Genomic DNA, 23,616 nt, shown 5'->3' on the forward strand with positions numbered 1-23,616 from the left:
CACAAATGTCTCTATAAAGAGCGAGCTGTAATATAAAAATGATTCTATAAAGATATATACTATATCACTGCCATCTGGTGGGGAAAATGGAAAGCAAACATTGTCTGTGTTTTACCTGATGGGGTTCAATGTTGCTGTTGAGGGGCTGCTGCTGCTCCTGCTGCTGCTCCTGCTGCTGCTCCTGCTGGAGGGCAGGGCTGTGTTGATCTGACACTGTAGACATTAAAAAGTCCATAGGAGAGATGGTAGCTGATTAAAGAAGTGTTATGAGATAATAATAAAATGCAAAGATTGGGGACAGCGCTTGGAACCATAAGGCAACAGATTAAAAAGAACTGTGAGAAATAAACTAGGCTCTTCCTGTGAATCACACTCTTCCTTCTTCCATCTCCTCATCTTATCTATCACTCTCCACTTGCTGTCCACCTGAGAGCAAGGCACAATTTGCTATTGCATTAATCTATTATTTAATTATCCACACTTAACAACTCTTGCACCTAATCCATAATAAAGTAATGATAGGAAATGGGGGACACTCCCATAGGGCTTCAAATCTGGGACTCTCCCCCATTTGCTCTTGGAACTGAAGAAGCTTCTCGGATGAGAGTCGAAACGTCTTCAAGAAAACTAACGAAGTCCAGATGTTTTCTTAGCTCATTAGACGATAGAAAATGTTATAGAACCAAAAGATTGCATTTGTGTTTGTTATTGTTTTTATACTTGATTACCTCTGCAATGCAACAACCATTGCATGTGTGTATTATTACCTGTGCTATTTTTAATCCAGCTGGTGAGGGATCCACTGCCTCACTGTTTCCCCCTCACGTCCTTACAGGGCATGTCTGGACAACACATACACACACACACACACACACACACACACACACACACACAGTGACATTTTATACCTTCTCCAGAATACTGTATATACTAGAGATGGACGTAAATTTCTGGATCGGATATCGGAGAGAAATAAAAAAAAAATGTAATCCGATCCATTAAATATCAAAAAAGCACCTCACAAAACTTGCGACATGACGTAACTCGGCTCATAACCGTAGCAAATCGGAGCAGTATCCATCACGTGATAGAGCGGCTGTGTGTATTTGTAGCCTTGCTAGCAATCCGGCATTTCATCTCCGAGGAAGTTATCCCAGAGAGAAGTAAAGCAAGAGTGTAAGTTCATCTCTGAATGTTTGTAAAGCATACCCACCTTAAGCTTAACAACCGATATATGGAGCGACTGCCTCTTCTCGCTCCAACTTATTAATGATCAGCTGATCGGCTTTTCTGTCGCGAGTCCGTCTCTCTTCTTTGTTTTTGGCCCACTTTGCACCAGAAAGAGGAAATCAGCAGCTGAACAACAGCAGCACGTTTAACCTTGATAAGCTGTTGTTAGAATTTATTTAATATTACTTTCTACACCAGGATCGTTTTATACGTAGCTGACGGCTGGTAACTGTGCAGGGGCGGATCTAGCAAAGTTTAGCCAGGGGGGCCGATAGGGCATTAACAGGGAAAAGGGGGCACAAAGACATACTTTTCTTTCTTATTCTCATTTAAAATATGTAGCTTTTAATAAATAATTATCTGAATCTTACACCCAAAGTTTTAATCTGATGTAAAATGTATAGAAGTCCATTACTATATATAGTAACTATTAGGTCTAATATACCCTTGTAAGCTATAGTACTTTTTCCTTTGGGAAGGTACCATCTGTGCAGTCTGCAATTCTGTTGAAGAAAGATGTTGAATCTATTTAATTATTCTTGAAAAATAATTTATTTCTGTGCATTTTTTTTCACACTGCATCAAATTAAAGTTGATTACATCGATTAAGCATCATGAGGTGGAGGGTGGGGGTGGTTCCTATTTTTTTGCTGGGAGTTTGCAACCCTATTAGTTAGGTTGCTTAATATTTCTGCTAAGTACTCTTTAAAATACCAGAATAGGGAGGATGGAGCAGGTTTAAGTTTATTAGATTGATCAGTATTGCTGAACTATGAAATATTTTGGGTGCAGTGTAGGCTATTTTTTTTTTTTTTTTTTTTTTTTTTTTTTAAACATAGAGGTATAACAGAATAGCTTTAGTGTTGTTGTTTATTTAAACTTGAGTATGAACTTATACAAAAGTTTGTCAGTTTGTCACAGCAGGCAGGCTGACGGTGATCATTTACGGATTTTTACGACTGCAACATTTTGAAATGATTACATCCTAGAAATCACTGCAGCATGAGCACAAATTCAAAGAAAAAATTGAAAACTTGTTTTCTGCAAACACCACCACATTCTTATTAAAATGTTTTTGGGTACACTTGTGATCATTTTCAAGGTATATGGCTGCAGTATTCCTGAATTTACGAGGTGCCCTTAAAGGCACCATGATGAATTGCGCTGGCATATTGAACCGTATAGGTGCGCAAATTATTTTGGTGTGACTGCATGACTGGTCAATAAGAAACAGTCATAAAGATATTTGATATTTTTATTTCTTTATGTTATACTCTTATCATAAATCCTGTTCACTGAAAACTATTCATCAATACAAGCAAAGATATTAGGCATAAAACACACACACACACACACACACCTAAACACACACACACCTAAACGCAATGTTTTGGCACCAGGAGCAGCAGTGGAAAATTTCTGCTGCTGCGCCGGAGGGAAAAGCTGTATGGACGTTGTTGTGCCCACGCACACACAGTTTAAACATCCAGCTGTGACTCATTTTGCTTCCAAGAGTTTTACTTTCGTTGGAGAAGAGAAAGAGAGAGAGAGAGAGAGACTTTATAGAAGCTTTCTCAGACTTTAAACATCAACAGCCGTATAGGCTGTTTTTTTTTTTTTTTTTGAGTGTGTAAAAACAGTGCAGAAAAAAATCCACTGAGTCTGTCGTCATTGTTACACAATGTGCAGCTTTGTGGAAAACAGGCCAGTAATGAGAAAAGGAAATGATAAGTATTCTTGTCATTTTTATATTCTTTTGCTCTCCTTTTTCAAAATAACTGTTTTACTAATTGGCTACTCTTTCATGTACAGTAGCCTAAACACTTTTATTAATACACCAAACTTGGGAATAACACGAGTTAACCCAAAGTGCTTTTGTGGTTGCTGACAGTTCATCAGACTGTGTCTCGCTGTAGCAAATGAACTGTTAATAGTAAGAAGATATGGGAAAGAGAGGGGAGACCTGGAACTAAGTACCAGAGCTGTCATGTGAAACAGAGCGCGTGGGAGGACTCAACAGAGAAACTGACAAACACACACACTGAAACTAAGTCATGTGAACCTGACGCTGGGAATGGAGATAAAGGGATAACTAACATAACAAAACAAGAAATCAAGAACTATAAATAACAAACTCAGAAACTAGAACATTAATTATTTTAACCTTTCAAAGAAATAAATACCAAGTTCAGAACAAAACTCAAAACGCTGCGTCAAAGACTCCAGACAGGTCACCCTTAACTCCAGCTCGCCCTCAAAGCGGTTCCAAGGGCGGCAGATATGAAGCTCAGCACAGAGGAAAGATTACAAACAAATTGAATCTGCTTATCTGATATTTAATCATATATATTTTCTGTCACCAAACAACATCTGAAGGTTCCTGATTTTTTTTTTATTCCATGGTGGGTTTGGGGCTGAAGGCGTCTTCTCTGGCACGTCGTCCAGCAGCTCGTAGGCAGGTGGCTGGCCCGTCCACTGGCAGTTCAACCTGATGCTGGTGTTATACATCTGATAGATCAGCAGTGATGACAGCACCATGCCGAAGAGCTACACACAAACAACAGTTAATAAAGAGTGAGACGATAATGTTTGTCACTCATGCTTTCTGCGGTGAAGATGAGTTTACCTTAGCTAAAGGATCATAGCAGGAAAAACTTTATTATCCATTTACTTTTGCAGTGCTGAAAAGTTGGTGTATTTCCAAAGTTCTGAATCAGCTCTTTCTTTAAAAAAAAAAACATTCTCTGTAAAGTATTTGTTAAGAGCACACATCATTCAGCATTACCGGGGCTTTCAGAGATGTGGACATAAATCATTTCAAAATGCTGTTCTACATTTTTGGAGGAGATTTAAATACAAGGCAAGAAAACATTAAAACAGCAGAGCTATGGTGACATAACACATTTTACTTTAATGATTAACTCACTGTTAGAACAAAGAGACCAAAGGTCACGCCCAGGGTGATGTTGGCATTTCTTGCAACGCTGCTGATGATGATGGGAAAGCAGGGCTGAAGACGGAGAGAGAAAAACATATAAACTCTGACTGCAGTGACAGGAAAAGGAATTTTTTTCAGGGGATCAGGAAACACACTCTAAAAAATATTCGTTGTGTTTGTCGGTAGAACTTAACAAAAAACCACTTTTCTGCTAAAAAAAAAAAAGTAAGTTGTCTACATGTACACGTTTCAGTGAGTTGACTAATCAATGTTAAAAGTCAGTGCAACACAAAAATTAAAAAACAGCACCTTAACTTAAATGTTTGAGTATATTGAATAAAATACTTTTGTCATCAATCAACAACAGAAAATATTAAGTTTGTGTAACATGTAAAAATGAGTTTCAACATCCTTCTTGTTTGAATTGAGACCATTCAGACAGCAGAGGGCAACCCCGTAGCAACAGTTTCTGGATTCTTGTGGCCTCGTGGGAGAAGAGGTGTGTTTGCCCTAGACTGTGTTTGGTGAGTTAAGTAAGTACTGAATTCTAAATGGATGAATTACAATTTATATTTCTACACTTTAAAATGTCATCTTTAAAAAAATTAAATTTGATGGTTTTAATCGTAATTTAGCAGAGTAGAGTTGTTGTTGTTTTTTTAAGTTTAGCTAGCCGTTTCTTTTAGCTAGCAAACGTTCCTCACAAATAAAAGAGTACAGATACAATTAAAATATGTCACTCGTTAGGGTACATTTGGTTAGCTGATAGACCATGCCGACAGCAGAGCATGTTCAATTTGAACCCGTATATGTTCAAATTAACCGGTCAGCAGCTGCCTGCATTTTTATCATGGTGTCAGAGTAAATTCGTGTTTCCACAAGATGGTCTCGGGTGAGGTAACTAATTACTGACAGTAAAATGTGGTGAATTTATCCTTGACTAAAAGTATTTATATCAATTGTGTTGATGTTCTAAGCTCGACTGGGAACTCTGCCTGAGGTTAAAGTTGGTTGACCTAGCAAAAAAACCCAAAAAACAATATTGTGTGTGTGTGTGTGTGTGTGTGTGTGTGTGTGTGCGCATACACTTGCATTTGCTTTCTGTAATTGTAACCATAATGTAAAGTGTGGGATTGTGGCATGTCCACAGTGGTATTTAAATAGTTTAAAAGAAATTTCTCTTACACATTTTGATTTGACACCTTATTACAAGTTTAAACTGAAGTCTGTAGATGTAAATTTTAAAATTCAATTTTGTTCAGTCTTTATGATTCATTTTTTTCAGTGTTGCATTGTAGTGTTTTAGAGAAGGTTTTATACTTAAAATAGCTTGTTAACTCAAAAGCTTCAATAATTCTTTGCATTACAAAAGGTTGCAGTAAATTTCAAAATGCATTGGACTTGCAAAATTTGCAAATTTGAAACATCAAGAAGGAATGAGCTCTTAAAGCATTACAGGCTTAGACATAGCCATGGTGGACTGTTTATGCCTTGCCTGTACTGGGATTGTTACTGCTCATTTGAACATATGCTTCTCATAGGAACCGAAAACACACTCCTCACTCATTGGATGACTTCAACCCTGACCTGATACAGAGATGTGTCAGTCATTTGAATGCAGGAGATGATCCTCTTGAGGAACATAATGAAAATCCATTGTGTGAAGATGTAGCAAATGCAGAGGATGAAGAAATTGGTGAATTGCCTAATTTAATTGAGAAACATTTAGCCCACCTACTACTAAAACTGGAAAGTATATATAATGTACCTCGCAGGTGTATTGATGAATTAGTTGTTACAGTTACAATTCATTTCTTCCTCTGCTTCAGGTCCTATTCATCAAAAGCACAATTGTGCTGTTGATGAAATTTAGGTTACATTTACTTTTACTCACCTTATCCTACTGCTAGCAAAGTGGGCATTTAAAGCAGGCCAGTGTGTAACAGTTTAAATTGAAGTTACAAAGATTAAATCTTTAATTCTTTTAAAAACATATTTAAAATCAATGGCACAACGCAAGTCACATAAATGTAATAGTTTTGACTTTTCACCTAATAAACTGTAAGTTTAATTTTTGTTTTTCTTTTTTTATTCTCCAGAGTTTGGTGGAAAAGAAGAAAGAGGTTGCAATCCGTTGCCTGAAGATGTATCTGAAAGAGAAGGAAGAGGATCTCTTCAGAGAACAGCTGGTAGGTGAATCTCGCATTCTTTTGTGTTTTATTTTTAAATGGCACATAAAATGCTGACATGTTTCCATTTAAACTACCTACTTGCCAGGATGGTGAACAACAGTTCCCAGAAGAAGTGGTAAAGATTGTAGTCACCAGACTTGCAGCAGTGTCTCTCCCAGATGTCGCTAAAATTGTGATTGAAGGAACAGCAGTCCTGGAAGACCTTGGTGTGCCCAGAGCGTGTGCCTTAATGATGGGGCTTATATACGCTCTCAATCTGAGCTACCCCAAACAAGTAAAGAACACTCTAGAGGTATTTCTGGAACTTGATGGGCTTAAAGCCAGTCCACGGGTAATGTCTCTTAAGTGCAAATTTCTGTCGTGAAACGAATGTGACTTGGACTGTAGTATTCCGATGTGCCTCTTATGTTTTTGTATGCAGTCCTAGATGAGTGTAGTTTTGAGAAAAGTTTGTAATACATATAATCTTATCTTTGGATTGTTCCGTTGTTGAACATTAAAATCTTTTGTCATTTCCTTGATTCTGCGACAAGTTGAACAAGTTGATACCAATTTAAGTTATTGTTAATGTACATGAAGTACTTTTTTTTTTTGCTTAGTCATTTATAATTAAAGGGCTGCTGTAATGTTTCATTTATGTTGTATTGATACAGAATTGTATTACTTTGAAAATGTTTTGTAATAAATTAATCAATTGGAATAAGTGAAATGGCTTTGTGTGATTTTAGAAAAGTTACTATAGAAACCTAAACTAATTGGCATGGATAATTGTGAGTAGGATATATGTAAAAAAGTTAGTTGGTGTAACTCAACAAATGTGATTTCTCAACTTAATTTTACCAGAAATTTTAAATTAATATTAGGTTGCATAAACTTAATTATGCTTTTGGAGGTCAAGGTAAATCATGTTGGCTTGTTAAACAAGTTGAGTTAGCCAAACCTAAAAATTACTTGCTGAATTTACTTAATAATATGCAAAATTTATAAGTTAAAAAGCTGAGTGGAAATTGTTGCCTTAATTTTTTAAGTTGGGGCAACAAAATATTTTTTAGTGCAGATCACACTTACCTCCATTATTGTATATTCATAATCACATATCTATTAAAACTTCTTTAAAATTGTCAGAGAGAGCATTGATGTGAACGTTGAAGGAATACACTTTTTATATGTTCACACCTGAGTATCATGTGATAACTTTAATATTAGCATTTAGCAGCTCTCACCTGTGTGAAGACAGACTTCTTCTGCCAGAAAAGGTTCAACAGGAGGTTCTAAAAACACAGGAAATAAACTCAGGAGTCATTTTGTTTGTGTTTCAGTTGGACCCATTTCAGAAAGCATCAACAGCTCACATGAAACTGAGTTAATACAATAACTCTGCAAGTTATTAGTGTCTCAACAACTTCTTTTACTCACTGTGTAGCTGACTGTCTGACATTCCTCTACATCCTGTTTGCACAGGCAGGAATCAGGGATGCTGTTCTCCCAGTCTTTGTAGCCAAACAGACCACAGCAGTGCAACTAAACACGGACGGGAAGAAGAGCTAAAAGCTGCAGTGTTATTTACACCACACAGTGCAGAACAAACCACGCAGAACTCGGTGCTGGTGACTGATGCCACATCAAAATAATACTGAATAATACAGAGCATATTTTGTGGAAGTCAGAAATCTTAAAGCTCTGGCTTTCCGTTTGCTCCTGGACTCAAAGTATTGTGCTATACTGCCTGACAGTGTGATAGGTGCTTACTGATGTCTGTAGTCTTTCAACCTGATCCCTGATGTCAGCTGAAGCCTGATCCAGTGGCAGAAGCAAACGAAACCTTTCCTCCATCACACGCCCCAACTGAAAAATCACACAGGAGTGTTTTTATTAGTTCATAATAATCTGTAAAACATCAAACAACCTGCGTTTGATGACATTTTACTCAAGTTAAAATTGTGCATGTCTGCTCAAAACTAGTGGAAACAAAAGCAATCAATACTAGGGTAGACAAAGAAATGAAATCAATGCTAAAATTACTATCGGTCTGGATACTTATTTGGATCAGTATCAGTGCCAATCAGTGCCACAAACAGACAGTTCATCCTGACCTCACCACCAGCTGAAGCTGACGTTCATAACAGCGAATAAATCTTTATGATGAGATGGGAGCTTTACTGACCTCTTAAAATTCAACAGCACTCAACAGTTATCAGTAACATTAGCCGTTTAGCCATTAGCAATTACCCATCAGCCACATTAGCCATCTGCTACATTGCATTAAGCCACCGGCTAATAATAAAATGATCAGTGTTGGAGCTATGGAGCAAATTTCATCAGTTGTGCCCGTCTGAAACATTAATAATATTAATTTACAGGATAAAACTATTATTTGCGTTTAATTTCTCTTGAGAAAAAAGGGAAACATCTGCTATACCTCTGAAAAATAAACTTTATGGGTCCTGTAACTTTTTCTTCCACTTCATACTCAAACTCAGGTTCCCCCACAAGCTTTCCTAATTAACTTTGAGATAACCCAGCAGAACCCAAGTGGTGTTTTGTTGTGTTGTCATACTTTTTGGTAAATTACTGTTATGGTTGTTTAAGGAGCTTGGAAAGAAAAGCGTCTGGACTTCTTTGAGTTGCTTGAAGACGTTTCACCTCTCATCCGAGAAGCTTCTTCAGTTCTAAGGGTCAATGGTGGAGAGTCCCAGATTTAAACCCAGTGGGAGTTTCCCCCCCAAAGAGGAACAAAGAAACCCCTGATGATCCTCTACCTAATCACGTCCAGACGCTTTTCTTTCCAAGCTCCTTAAACTACGATGACCTGGATGACTGAGAACCTTCACAGACATACTGTTATGGTTAAAATACATTTCTTCTTTCAGGATGTCAACTCTGACAAGGTCCATGTAGCACAGTGAAAAACCTCCATGTTTCTGATGTTCCTGCATGAACCTGGGATCTGTTTGTGTTTTGTTGGGAATGCTGAGTTTGGGGGAGAAGCTTCGTTGCTGAATGTCGAATACAGAACCGACACAGTAAAAAGAAACCGGGTCCTTACGTTTGGTCGGGCTGCAGCAGCGATAATTCCAGCGCTGAGCATCAGCAGACTTCCAATGAACATGCACACCAGGTACTGCACAGAAGGAACCAAAGAGACGCTGTCTCAGCTCCTACATGTAATACCTTTTTTGCATTTTGTTTTATTTTGGTTGTAGTTTTCTATTTTGTATCTAACCACATCAACATGGGACTTTTAAGGAGCAGGAGAGACGTGAGAGAAAAATAACTCTGTTCTTCTGCTTTTCAGAAATAAAAATGATGTGGGGTGCATTATCTCAAATACTTTTCTAAGTACAGCTTTCATGAACTATAATAATATGTCATGCTGTGTTTTATTTTGGATAAAGAGAAAGAAACTTAGCAGTAAATAAGTAACTTACATTACCTCCTTCTGTCACTTTAAAGTAATAAATACATGAATCAATAAATATGATCCAATGTGATCATGTGTTCTGCACAATGAGCACTTTTACTGTCTGTACATGAAATATATTTTAAAGTAAAACTTTTGTACTTTTTAATTAAGTAAAAAGTAGAATTTGTTTCACTACTTTTTTCTCTATGCTGCTCTTATTTCTGATTAAATAGTCTCGTTAAAAAGCAGTATGCTGAAGCATTTTTTAAAAATATGAATCTGGATTCAAGTGACAGAAATTCTTCAATTTTCAGTGTTTTATTATCAAAATCAATCAAAATTTCCATTAAACTAAAAAAAAGGTCCATGCTGGTAGTTTTAGTTTGGTTAAAAATGGGAGAATTTACAAAAAGAAAAAATTCAAATGGAAACAGTCGAGAAAATGATAATTGGTGTGTATCTGTTATTGATTATTTATGATTGTATTTTTTTTTGAAGCAAAGAAAAGACCTTTTTTAGAATCAGCTTCTCGACTGAGAACGGACTTTTCCTCACTGCGAGGACTGCTGCTCAGAGTGGGGCTCGTAATATCAGAGTAATATAATAATGTCAGCTCTGCTTTTCATGTGTGGGATGACCCAAGATCAGGGAACGACCCGCTTTGGTTCCACTATAGTGCCAAAATGTAACCTACTTACTCCCCAGATGTTTTATATTACTTTACTTTGGGGTTCATGGCAAACATTAAGTGAATAAAAAGTTCAAATCATTAAAACTGTATAGGTGACATTGGGTGCTTTTGACAAGGTCGTAAAAAAGTGGAATGAGGTAGATATTACAACAAATATACACCTCAGGTCTGAATGAACCCTAGTGATTAGGATGGGGGTTAAGGCCACCTTACCTTTAAGTCAGCTTTATTATAAGTGTTATTAGTGATATCCCCTCTGTGACATCATACAGCTCCAAGAGCCGGAAAAACAGACTCCAGGTAAGCTAAAAGTTAACAGGGATGTTCGAGTAACGTACACGTGACAGAAAATAACAGACGGCAGAAGTGAGAACAAAACAGTTTCATGCTTCAGTTTACCTGAAAAATTACTAATATTTGTCAATCAGCAGCCATTGTGTTTCTGCTCACCACAGTTAGGCTCATCCGGTTTGCCGTGTGGGCTCCGTGAGCCCCCAAGATGCTGATCACCACGGTAATGGAGCCAAAGATGTAACGGTGGGTTGTCTGAACTTCAAACTGAATGAAAAATAGTTTTATGCTTGATTAGTACTGCATAACAAACAGCTGTGTGTGTGCGTGTGCGTCTTACATTGTCTTGGTAATGTTTAAACAACGGAGCCGGAGCTGTGACAGTAATGAGTTCCACTATGACCTGAAACACAGCAGAGCAGCATATCATCCAAGGAAGTTTCAACAAAAGGGGAATCCTGTGTTTTCTGGGCTGGTGCAGCAGAGTGTACACATCTGTGTACAAGTGTCAACCACCAACAACACTCCATTAACTTTTCTCTGTTTATGTCTGAGATGGAACGTTATTATGGAGTCGTGGTCCTCGAGTCTCTCGAGCTGGCCCGCCTTTCCTGTGTGTTTTTCTACAGTTGTTTTCTCCCTTTGTCTGTATACCATGTTTACATATCTTTGTGGGGACCAAAAATTGGAACGCGACTATACAGGGAGTGCAGAATTATTAGGCAAGTTGTACTTTTGAGGAATAATTTTATTATTGAACAACAACCATGTTCTCAATGAACCCAAAAAACACATTAATATCAAAGCTGAATGTTTTTGGAAGTAGTTTTTAGTTTTAGCTATTTTAGGGGGATATCTGTGTGTGCAGGTGACTATTACTGTGCATAATTATTAGGCAACTTAACAAAAACAAATATATACCCATTTCAATTATTTATTTACCAGTGAAACCAATATAACATCTCCACATTCACAAATATACATTTCTGACATTCAAAAACAAACAAAAACAAATCAGCGACCAATATAGCCACCTTTCTTTGCAAGGACACTCAAAAGCCTGCCATCCATGGATCCTGTCAGTGTTTTGATCTGTTCACCATCAACATTGCGTGCAGCAGCAACCACAGCCTCCCAGACACTGTTCAGAGAGGTGTACTGTTTTCCCCTCCTTGTATATCTCACATTTGATGATGGACCACAGGTTCTCAATGGGGTTCAGATCAGGTGAACAAGGAGGCCATGTCATTAGTTTTTCTTCTTTTATACCCTTTCTTGCCAGCCACGCTGTGGAGTACTTGGTGTGATGGAGCATTGTCCTGCATGAAAATCATGCTTTTCTTGAAGGATGCAGACTTCTTCCTGTACCACTGCTTGAAGAAGGTGTCTTCCAGGAACTGGCAGTAGGACTGGGAGTTGAGCTTGACTCCATCCTCAACCCGAAAAGGCCCCACAAGCTCATCTTTGATGATACCAGCCCAAACCAGTACTCCACCTCCACCTTGCTGGTGTCTGAGTCGGACTGGAGCTCTCTGCCCTTTACCAATCCAGCCACGGGCCCATCCATCTGGCCCATCAAGACTCACTCTCATTTCATCAGTCCATAAAACCTTAGAAAAATCAGTCTTGAGATATTTCTTGGCCCAGTCTTGACGTTTCAGCTTGTGCGTCTTGTTCAGTGGTGGTCGTCTTTCAGCCTTTCTTACCTTGGCCATGTCTCTGAGTATTGCACACCTTGTGCTTTTGGGCACTCAGTGATGTTGCAGCTCTGAAATATGGCCAAACTGGTGGCAAGTGGCATCTTGGCAGCTGCACGCTTGACTTTTCTCAGTTCATGGGCAGTTATTTTGCGCCTTGGTTTTTCCACACGCTTTTTGCGACCCTGTTGACTATTTTGAATGAAACGCTTGATTGTTCGATGATCACGCTTCAGAAGCTTTGTAATTTTAAGACTGCTGCATCCCTCTGCAAGATATCTCACTATTTTTGACTTTTCTGAGCCTGTCAAGTCCTTCTTTTGACCCATTTTGCCAAAGGAAAGGAAGTTGCCTAATAATTATGCACACCTGATATAGGGTGTTGATGTCATTAGACCACACCCCTTCTCATTACAGAGACGCACATCACCTAATATGCTTAATTGGTAGTAGGCTTTCGAGCCTATACAGCTTGGAGTAAGACACCATGCATGAAGAGGATGATGTGGACAAAATACTCATTTGCCTAATTCTGCACTCCCTGTACTTGTGGGGACCAACAGTCCCTTATGGGGACAAAATGTCCGTCCCGACGAGTTTGAAGGTATTTTTAAGACTCAAAATGTGGTTTGAGTGTCAGGGTTACATTTAGGTAATGGTTAGGCATTCATTTTTGATGGTTAGGGTAAGTGGCTAGGGAAAGCATTATGTCAATTAGATGTCCCCACTAAGAAATGAAAACAACTCTGAGTGTGTGGGTGCTCCCCCATGTCTCCTCCTTCCTGTTGGCATGCTGAGCAGCTGTGGGGTTAGGACTACTCACCTGCTGCTCAGCAGTTATCAGGCTTCCTGCTTAAGGCGCGTTGTGTTGGCCCAGGAACGCTCACGGCCTCCATCTTGTTGTGGAGTCTGTGTTTTTATGCTTTGGATAACTGGTCTGTCTGTGGCCATGAATACTGACTCCTGTGAGATCTGCTCTATGTGTTTGGGCCCTTGAAACTGGCAAAACCTGTTGCAGCTATTGGAACTCAAATGCCTCACCACCAACTTTGATTACTGCCTTTTCTTTCCTGAGTGATCATTCTGTTAGTTTCTAACACATGGTTTAAAAATCTAACTAGCCAACAAACAAACTAAACCAAAGCTATTTGTCTTCCCTGCATGTCCTAATCTTCTTAAAGTTTTTGTACCTTTTTTTTCTGATTGCTTTGTGTTTTTCTGGACTCTTCAGCTATCATGTGCTTTGCTGCAAACTCATTGTTTCTAAGATTTTGATGGAGGTTACCTTTCAGCCCCTTTGCATTTGCAGAGGAAATGATAAAATCATTCAAATGTTTTGATCAGTATAACACCAGGATGTCTGAAGTAGAACAGAATATCTGAAACTCCCTTTAAAACAAACAGCAGCTTCATGTGACTGTAGAATATGAAATTATATCCCTGTGCCTCTGAACAGATCACGTTCTAGCTTCAGACTGTCATAAACATTACATTTTCAGATTGTTTGTATTGATTTATTTACTAGCTCTGTAGAGATGTGAATTGTCAATAACTCAAAAATCCCGAGTCATTGTGTGTCTTCACTGTTCTCCCTCTCATATCTTTCATCTTCTTAGAAAGTAAACGGAGCCATTTTCCCCTTTTAAAATCCAGTTACTTACCAAAAAGAAGACGTCGAAGCCGAAGAAGAAATGTCTGAGAGAAGGGCTGACCTGACTCATGCTGCTGTATGATAAAGCATAAATGTATCGACGCGTACTGGGATTCTGCGTCCAGCGGTGGTTGGAAAAAGTGATAGTGCAAGTGAATCTTGGAAAGCAAGAGAGAAGGGCAGGGCTTCCTGTAGAAGCTTCCTGTAGAAAACAGCATTAGAAAGCTAATGAATTATTTGTCATGATGTGCTGTGAAGACAGATGGACAAAACCTAAGAACTAGAAATCACCAAACAAAGAACTAGAGCACTAGAAATACAGAGAAAGAAACCTAAACACTAATAGTGATAACAATGATAAAAATCAAAAAATCAAATAAGAACACAAGTCATTTACAGCAAAGAAACCATAGAACAATAATAATAACGAACAAAACACTGGGTCACCGACCCAGGACCGTGACACTATTAAATATTAATTAAGTGACAGCAGCACAGTCGAACAAAAACAAGAACAAAATTCATTGTGTTTTCTTAACATTCGTTTTTTGAAAAGGGATTTTGTGATTGTGGTTTTTGAAATACTGAGTTTTCTTAAAATTTGGTGTATGAGCATAAATTTGATTTTCCAAAATGTTTTTTTTTTAAATGTACTTTACTTTTTTTCTTTCTTTTCTTTTCTTTTTTTTTTTTTTTTTACCTTTTTATGTCCAGAAATGTGGTTTTATAATAATAAATGTAAAATTAGGATTCCAGCTTCGTCTGCTGTCAGTTATCATTTTGGTCAATGATGACCACAGAAAGTAAAAAAATATAGTTTTATCCTGCCTGTGCTGATGATGGAGTGGACAAAAGGATCTGCACAAATACATAGAAAATCAGCAGGAGGACTTTGGAGCCATTTGTCTTTCACTCTGGCTGCTTTAGTTCTCTGTAGAGAAGTTTACAGCATCCAGATGGCTGTTATGGCTGAAAGAACAATACAGTATCCACATCTGAACCAAAGAGTAAAACAGTGAAATGTGGATTATTAAATATTAGGTCTCTCTCCTCCAAGTCTCTGTTAGTACATGACTTAATAATTGATCAACAAATCGATTTACTCTGCCTTACAGAAACCTGGTTGCAGCAGGATGAGTATGTTAGTTTAAATGAATCAACACCCCCGAGTCATTCTAACTACCAGAAATCCCGAAGCACAGGCCGAGGGGGCGGTGTGGCAGCAATTTTTCACACCAGCCTATTAATTAACGAAAGACCAAGACAGACTTTTAATTCATTTGAAAGCCTGATGCTTAGCCTCGTCCACCCCAGCTGTAAAACTCAGAAACCAGTCTTACTTGTTATCATCTATCGTCCACCTGGGCCTTACACAGAGTTTCTCTCTGATTTCTCAGACTTTTTATCTGATTTAGTGCTCAGCTCAGATAAAATAATTATTGTGGGTGATTTTAACATCCATGTAGATGCTAAAAATGACAGCCTCAACATCGCATTTAATCTGTTACTAGACTCAATTGGCTTCTCTCAAAATGTAAAAGAACCCACCCACCACTTTAATCACACTCTAGATCTTGTTTTAACGTATGGCATAGAAACTGAATATTTAACAGTGTTTCCTGAAAACCCTCTGCTGTCTGATCATTTCCTGATAACATTTACATTTACAATAATTGATTACACAGCAGTGGAGAGTAGACTTTATCAAAGTAGATGTCTTTCTGAAAGTGCTGTAACTAAGTTTAAGAATATAATCCACCCACTGTTATCATCTTCAATGCCCTGTACCAACATAGAGCAGAGCAGCTATCTGAACGCTACTCCAACAGAGGTCGATTATCTTGTTAATAATTTTACCTCCTCACTACTACGCACGACTCTGGATACTGTAGCTCCTGTGAAAACTAAGGCCTCAAATCCAAAGTCCCTGACTCCGTGGTATAATTCTCAAACACGTAGCCTAAAGCAGATAACTCGTAAGCTGGAGAGGAAATGGCGTGTCACAAATTTAGAGGATCATCATTTAGCCTGGAGAAATAGTTTGCTGCTTTATAAGAAAGCCCTCCGCAAAGCCAGAACATCTTACTATTCGTCACTGATTGAAGAAAATAAGAACAACCCCAGGTTTCTCTTCAGCACTGTAGCCAGGCTGACAAAAGTCAGAGCTCTACTGAGCCAACAATCCCTTTAACGTTAACTAGTAATGACTTCATGAACTTCTTCACAAATAAAATTTTTATCATTAGAGAAAAAATTACCAATAATCATCCCACAGATGTAATATTATCTACAGCTACTCTTAGTACCATCGATGTTAAGTTAGACTCTTTTTCTCCAATTGATCTTTCTGAGTTAACTTCAATAATTAATTCCTCCAAACCATCAACGTGTCTTTTAGACCCCATTCCTACAAAACTGCTCAAAGAAGTCCTGCCATTAATTAATTCTTCGATCTTAAATATGATCAACCTATCTCTAATAATCGGCTATGTACCACAGGCCTTCAAGATGGCTGTAGTTAAACCTTTAATTAAAAAGCCATCTCTAGACCCAGCTGTCTTAGCTAATTATAGGCCAATCTCCAACCTTCCTTTCATATCAAAAATCCTTGAAAGAGTAGTTGTCAAACAGCTAACAGATCATCTGCAGAGGAATGGCTTATTTGAAGAGTTTCAGTCAGGTTTCAGAGCTCATCACAGCACAGAAACAGCTTTAGTGAAGGTTACAAATGATCTTCTTATGGCCTCTGACAGTGGACTCATCTCTGTGCTTGTCCTGCTAGACCTCAGTGCTGCGTTCGATACTGTTGACCATAATATCCTATTAGAGCGATTAGAACATGCTGTAGGTATTACAGGTACTGCACTGCAGTGGTTTGTATCATATCTATCTAATAGACTCCAGTTTGTACATGTAAATGGAGAGTCCTCTTCAGACACTAAGGTCAATTATGGTGTTCCACAGGGTTCAGTGCTAGGACCAATTCTATTTACATTGTACATGCTTCCCCTAGGCAACATCATTAGAAGACATAGCATAAATTTTCACTGCTATGCAGATGACACGCAGCTCTATCTATCCATGAAGCCAGGTAACACACACCAATTAGTTAAACTGCAGGAATGTCTTAAAGACATAAAGACCTGGATGGCCGCTAACTTTCTGCTTCTTAATTCAGATAAAACTGAGGTTATTGTACTCGGCCCTGAAAATCTTAGAAATATGGTATCTAAGCAGATTCTTACTCTGGATGGCATTACCTTGGCCTCCAGTAACACTGTGAGAAACCTTGAGTCATTTTTGACCAGGACATGTCCTTCAATGCACATATTAAACAAATATGTAAGACTGCTTTCTTCCATTTGCGCAACATCTCTAAAATTAGAAATATCCTGTCTCAGAGTGATGCTGAAAAACTAGTTCATGCATTTATTACTTCCAGGCTGGACTACTGTAATTCACTATTATCAGGAAGTCCTAAAAACTCGCTGAGAAGCCTTCAGCTAATCCAAAATGCTGCAGCAAGAGTACTGACAGGGACTAGAAAGAGAGAGCATATTTCTCCTGTTTTGGCTTCCCTTCATTGGCTTCCTGTTAAATCCAGAATTGATTTCAAAATCCTGCTCCTCACATACAAGGTCTTAAATAATCAGGCCCCATCTTATCTTAATGACCTTGTAGTACCATATCACCCTATTAGAGCACTTCGCTCTTGCACTGCAGGCCTACTTGTTGTTCCTAGAGTATTTAAAAGTAGAATGGGAGGCAGAGCCTTCAGTTTTCAGGCCCCTCTTCTGTGGAACCAACTTCCAGTTTGGATTCGGGAGACAGACACTCTCTACTTTCAAGATTAGGCTTAAAACTTTCCTTTTGCTAAAGCATATAGTTAGGGCTGGACCAGGTGACCCTGAATCCTCCCTTAGTTATGCTGCAATAGACGTAGGCTGCCGGGGATTCCCATGATGCATTGAGTTTTTCCTTCCAGTCACCTTTCTCACTCACTATGTGCTAATAGACCTCTCTGCATCGAATCATATCTGTTATTAATCTCTGTCTCTCTTCCACAGCATGTCTTTCATCCTGTTTTCCTTCTTTCACCCCAACCGTCGCAGCAGATGGCGCGCCTCCCTGAGCCTGGTTCTGCCGGAGGTTTCTTCCTGTTAAAGGGAGTTTTTCCTTCCCACTGTCGCCAAAGTGCTTGCTCATAGGGGGTCATATGATTGTTGGGTTTTTCTCTGTATTTATTATTGTGCTATCTACTGTACAATATAAAGCGCCTTGAGGCGACTTTTGTTGTGATTTGGCGCTATATAAATAAAATTGAATTGAATTGAATTGAATTGACTGATCCATGACTTCACCTGAGTTTTTCAGCCTTGACCCTTTTTTACACCTTGACTATTGCATGTCAGTTTGTCCAGGAGAGAGCACCCCAGCAAACAGGTTTCCTATTTTCTTCCTGGGTCACTGAAAATAAGGGAGCATCTGCACAAAAGAGCATCAAGTCAGTTCAAAGCAAAAAAGCAGCACATGAGTGCTAAACTCCTCCACCACAGGAGGTACAATGATCTGGCAGCAACCAAGGCCAACCTTCAGCCTAAATAGTAGCTGAGTAATTATCACATTGCATACAGGTGAATGATTCTCCATCTGCTTCCAGGTATGAAGGAAAGAAATGCAGATGAGCCACAAGAAGGCTGCTAGAGACATGTCGACCCCACAGACAGAGGAGAGAAAGAGAGTAACAAATGTTAAACTTGGAAAAAACGAACTCAACTGAAATCTCTTTACTTTAATCTCAATTTGAACAAATTTTCCAACACAGCCAGACTTTGACGAGGAGGCTTTGATGTAGGGCTTCCACTCACCTGACAAACACCCTGCCCCACAGCAAGGCAGCTCAACTCACGAGGCAATATTTACTTTTAAGGGAATAGTATTATATTTGGAATTCATGTTGTTTTCTGTGTTCTTTTTAAATGTACTGTAAGAAGTTTGTAGTGCATTAAAAACATCATGGTCCTGGGTTTTGGGTTTTGGACTGAGGATGCCTTCTGAATTCTTATTTATTATTTGATGTTCTATTTTGTTCTTGCTTTGTTTCTTAGTTCATTGTTTCATATATGCCTATTTCAGTTAATATGCTGCTTAGGATTATTTGGTTTATTATGTTTGTTATTTAAACAAAGAGAGGCACTCCTATCTCTTTAAGAAGCTGATCCAGTGCTTGCAGACAGGAAAGCTGCCATGTGATATCTGGGAAATTGCTCGGGGGAGTGTTACTGTGCGTTTATGTGGTGTGTCGACTGACCACTGTGTAACTGGGGCCATAACTCTGTGTGCAATCTGGGCAATCCAGCTGACTATCTAAGTACAGGGACTGGTACTAAAAAAAGTCCTCCAGTCTTCAGCAGTGAAGTGGACCCTCACACACAAAGTAAGTTCCTGTTTCTGCTGTAAAGTGAGATGAAACTGAGTCATGCACTAGGATGAAAAATACCATCTGTTAGATATGCTTCTCTGAACTGTTTCATTTGCAATAACACATCTAAAAAACTGCAGTCCTCACCTGCCCTAGTTAAGGTCAAAACTCCCAAATCAACAATAATGTCCAAGAGAAAACCTCTATTGACACATGGTTTCAAAGAAAGACGACCATTCAGCCTCACAATGGGTCCAAGGGTTTTATCACCTAATGGCAGTGTTGGTGCCAATGCCTAGCATGTAGAGGTCTGTTTGTCCCTGAGTGGATATGCCTCTCCAGACTGACCCAAGACCAAACTGGTCATGAATGATGTAACAGGCAGCATAACATTCTTCAAAGCTTCTCCAGACCCTTTCATGTCAGTTACATGACATCCTTTCCTGATTTTCTGGTGAGAGACAGTGACATAAGCGGCATGTTGGAGATGATTTTGTAGGGCACTGTTACTACAATGCTAATCCTGTTATACCAATCATGCTGGTGGGTTAAGGACCTTCTACCTTCCAGCTCTTCCAGTGTAACTTCCTATCTTCTGGACTCTCTTCCATGCTCTTGAGGCTGTGCCAGGAGACACAGTAAACCTTAAACAGTGCCATGTATTGATGTGGCATCCTGGCAGAGGTGGACTACCTGTGCAACTTCTGTATGGTCCAGATATAACCTCATGTTACCAGTAATGGGCCTACTGGGTCTTTAGCTCACAATATAAAGCAGCTTGAGGCCAGTGTTGTTGTGATTTGGTGCTATATAAATAACCCAGCCCAAATGTCAAACTATTGGAAAAACAGTCAGAAAAGATGAGGAGGGAAAAATGCCTCCACCTGTTTTGGTGGTTGTCTCATTGTGCTAATGCACTTGCAGTGATGGGAATAACGGCGTTACAAGTAACGGCGTTACTAACGGCGTTACTTTTTTCAGTAACGAGTAATCTAACTAATTACTATTCCTATCGTTACAACGCCGTTACAGTTACTAACAAGGAAACGCGGTCCGTTACTATTTTTCAACAAACAGACGGTTGAAGCTGTGTTTAGCTTACCGCATCTTATATCAGTTGCACGGAAGTAGCTGTAAGTAATCTGGACGCTACAGCTTTAAGCAGCTGCGCGCTCCCGCTGACGGCAATCACGATCACTGTCTAGCACAACACCTGGAGCTAAGGGGGCAAAACAATTGAGTGCTGCTGTTTGACTGAGGAAGAATAAAGTAGTCGTGGTAAGTCAATCACGTGACCACTTAAAGACAAAGCAACAAGGTGCCAGTTTTTAAATTGTGTTGATAGGCCACGTAAAACCAGAGTCATGATAAACAAGATATACGCGGCGTTTTTTCCTCAATAGTTTTGCCACGTTAGCGCTAGCAAGCACTCTCTGCTTATGAGCAAAAAAACAAAACAAAACAGGGGAAGTTTTAGGAGTGACGGCGAGAGAGAGAGAGAGAGAGAGAGAGAGCAGAAAAAGAGAGAGAGCGAGTTTTGAGATGTGAGATTTGTGATGTTTAGCGTGTTTGGAGTGTGTAGTTAATGTGTTGTCTTGTGTAGTTAGTGTGTAGTGTTGTGGATAGTTTTGTGTTGTGTGTTAGAACAATGAGGCGACTGCTGTCTCCAGGTAGAAACAGCAGTGATACACCTGCTGCTGTCAGACCTGCAGGTATCAGGCTGTGATGTTCTCCTTTGTAGTGGACACAAAATATTTTTTTGGAGTGGCACAAATAATTTGTGTGGCATCTTATTGTTGTTTGCAAAACTTGTGCATAGGATTTTAAAATGGACAATTAATATTTGCATTTGAAGTTATGAAATATGATTCATTAAACATGTTTGTGGTTGTTACAGTAAAAATATAACTTTTTCTACTCTGATTTTATGTTTTTTGTCTGACTTTAGATCAATTCTGGTTATACAGTATGACAAAATGAGAACATAACTGTAAATTCAGGCACGTGAGGTTGCGCTAAAAAGAATGATACCAAACAAGGCAAAGCAAATAGTTTTTAAAGGTAAAATGTGGAGGGAAAATCAAGAGTAGTAAAAAAATGGCCAATTATACCCTGGACCCCAGGGGGTTAAACGTTCTTTGTTTTTTTATTAAGTAACGCAATAGTTACTTTTCCAAGTAATTAATTACTTTTAGAATCTTGTAACTCAGTTACTTTTTTGAAGTAGTAACTAGTAACTATAATTGAATTACTTTTTCAAAGTAACTTGCCCAACACTGTGCACTTGTTAATTTCATAAACACCAAAGTAGCTGAAACTGATTAACAAGTTCCTCTGCTATCTAACCACATCAATATCCCAGAAGTTTAACTTACTTGAAGCTGTACTGGGACTAAAAAGCATTCCTTTATTTTATTTTTTTTTCAGTCATTATATATCTGACCTGATATTTCAGGAGAAAGATCACTCAAGGGAAGGAGGAGCTGTGTCTACTGTTGTGTCAGCACTTGACTCCGCCCATTTGTCTTCAAGCTCATCAGTTCCTACACAGCCGTGAACATGATTTAGAATCCAAATATCAAATGTGATGATGTTCAGGGCCTCAGCCTCATAAACATGACACTGACAGAGGATCATCTCAGTACCCAACAACAGGAATATACACAAGAATGTATATTCTTGTGGGATTTTTTTTTTCTGCTCTTGCTCTTGACGGAGGCGGTCGCACTTTTCTCCTCTCCTCCTCTCCCTTAGCTTCCCTGCTTAGCCTCTTGTGTCCTTGTCTAGTCTCATGTTTTTTGTATTACTTTTCCCTGGAACACTCTCTCACAGTCTGTTCTCTAAAACCTAAAAGAGAATTATGGATTTGATCAACTGGTCCCTGAATGCAATTGACACCCCTTTCTCAACGAGAAGTCTGGGCTTGGGTGAGCCTGAGTGCTGAAGATATCTACCTATTTGGAAACATGATAACAGGGTTCTTGCTGATCGGTGCTGGCTTGGCCCTGGCTTATCGAAGAATTAAGGAAGCGGAACCGGCTGTTCAAACCCCCACAAGGCTGCCCACTGGGATTGAAACGATGGGACGAGGCGTGAGTTTCTCAAAATGGGCTCATTGAGTGCAGCACGGATAAGATCTTGGAGAAGCTTACGGCTGCCGTGAATACTCAGAATAAGACCTCTGAGTGCAAACTGGATTACATCTTGGAGGGGCTCGCTCAGAATAACACCTTTGAGCGCAAATTGGATCACATCTTGGAGAAGCGCACTGCGGTCGTGAGTTCTCAGAATTGGCTCTTTGAGCACAAGAATGACAACATCACGGAGCGTAAGTTTGATAACATCATGGAGAAGCTCACGGCTCTCCAACGGGAGATTGACAGACCAGTGTCGGATTGTTAGAACAGCTTTGAAATTCATATGAGTTGTTTGCACTAAAGTAAAAAACACCATCACTTCATCCGGATACCCCTTTGGCGCCAGCTGCGGTCTCAAGGCTGGAGCTGAACAACTACACCCTGATAACGACTGTGTTTTGACTGTTCTTCCCATTCTATGCAAGGCCACCTGGGTTGGCTGGAAGACTGTTTACTTAGCCTGGCAGGGCAAAGGACACTGTCTCAGCTGAACTCTGGACATACACACACACACGCACACAGACATATATATATATATATATATATATACACATGCAGATGTACACTCATCCCCCCTCCCCCCCCAAACGCCTTCGACGCTTATTCCCTTCCGAATAGTGATGCGCGAATCATGAACGAATCGTTCAATACTCGAGAATCACTTTACTGACTCGTGAATCATGATTCACAAGCGCAACTGACTCACTGACTCATCCCTGTTGCTGTTAGCAAACTAATTTCATTAGTAGAAATATATCTAGCTTATAATTCAAATTGTGAAGAAAAACACAACATCCAGTATCTTAACAAAAACATTTCTGCTCTGAACTGGAAGAAAAAACTCTGAGTAGAAGCTCACATCAAGACAATAGCTCCTCGGTTCACAGTAGCATCGCTCTGCTAACATGCTAACAGCACATTTGAGCTACTCACCCCCTCCCTTCCTGCGCTGAATCGTAGGGGA

The 23,616-nt window shown here is 39.2% G+C and overlaps 1 protein-coding gene across 1 annotated transcript; it reads right to left on the minus strand.

Moving 5' to 3' along the window:
- Positions 1–2,056: 2,056 nt before the first annotated feature.
- Positions 2,057–23,616, minus strand: LOC120434072 (tetraspanin-8-like). Its single transcript, XM_039601540.1, has 10 exons — positions 23,586–23,616; positions 14,104–14,295; positions 11,086–11,148; positions 10,905–11,012; positions 9,407–9,481; positions 8,110–8,205; positions 7,777–7,881; positions 7,584–7,631; positions 4,157–4,240; positions 2,057–3,777 (listed from the first exon to the last, which is right to left on the minus strand). Exons 2-10 carry the CDS (start codon positions 14,161–14,163, stop codon positions 3,571–3,573), a joined length of 846 nt encoding a protein of 281 aa, XP_039457474.1. The 5' UTR covers positions 14,164–14,295; positions 23,586–23,616; the 3' UTR covers positions 2,057–3,570.

The sequence above is a fragment of the Oreochromis aureus genome, linkage group 17 (genome assembly GCF_013358895.1).
Source record: "Oreochromis aureus strain Israel breed Guangdong linkage group 17, ZZ_aureus, whole genome shotgun sequence".
NCBI classification, from domain to species: Eukaryota; Metazoa; Chordata; class Actinopteri; order Cichliformes; family Cichlidae; genus Oreochromis; species Oreochromis aureus.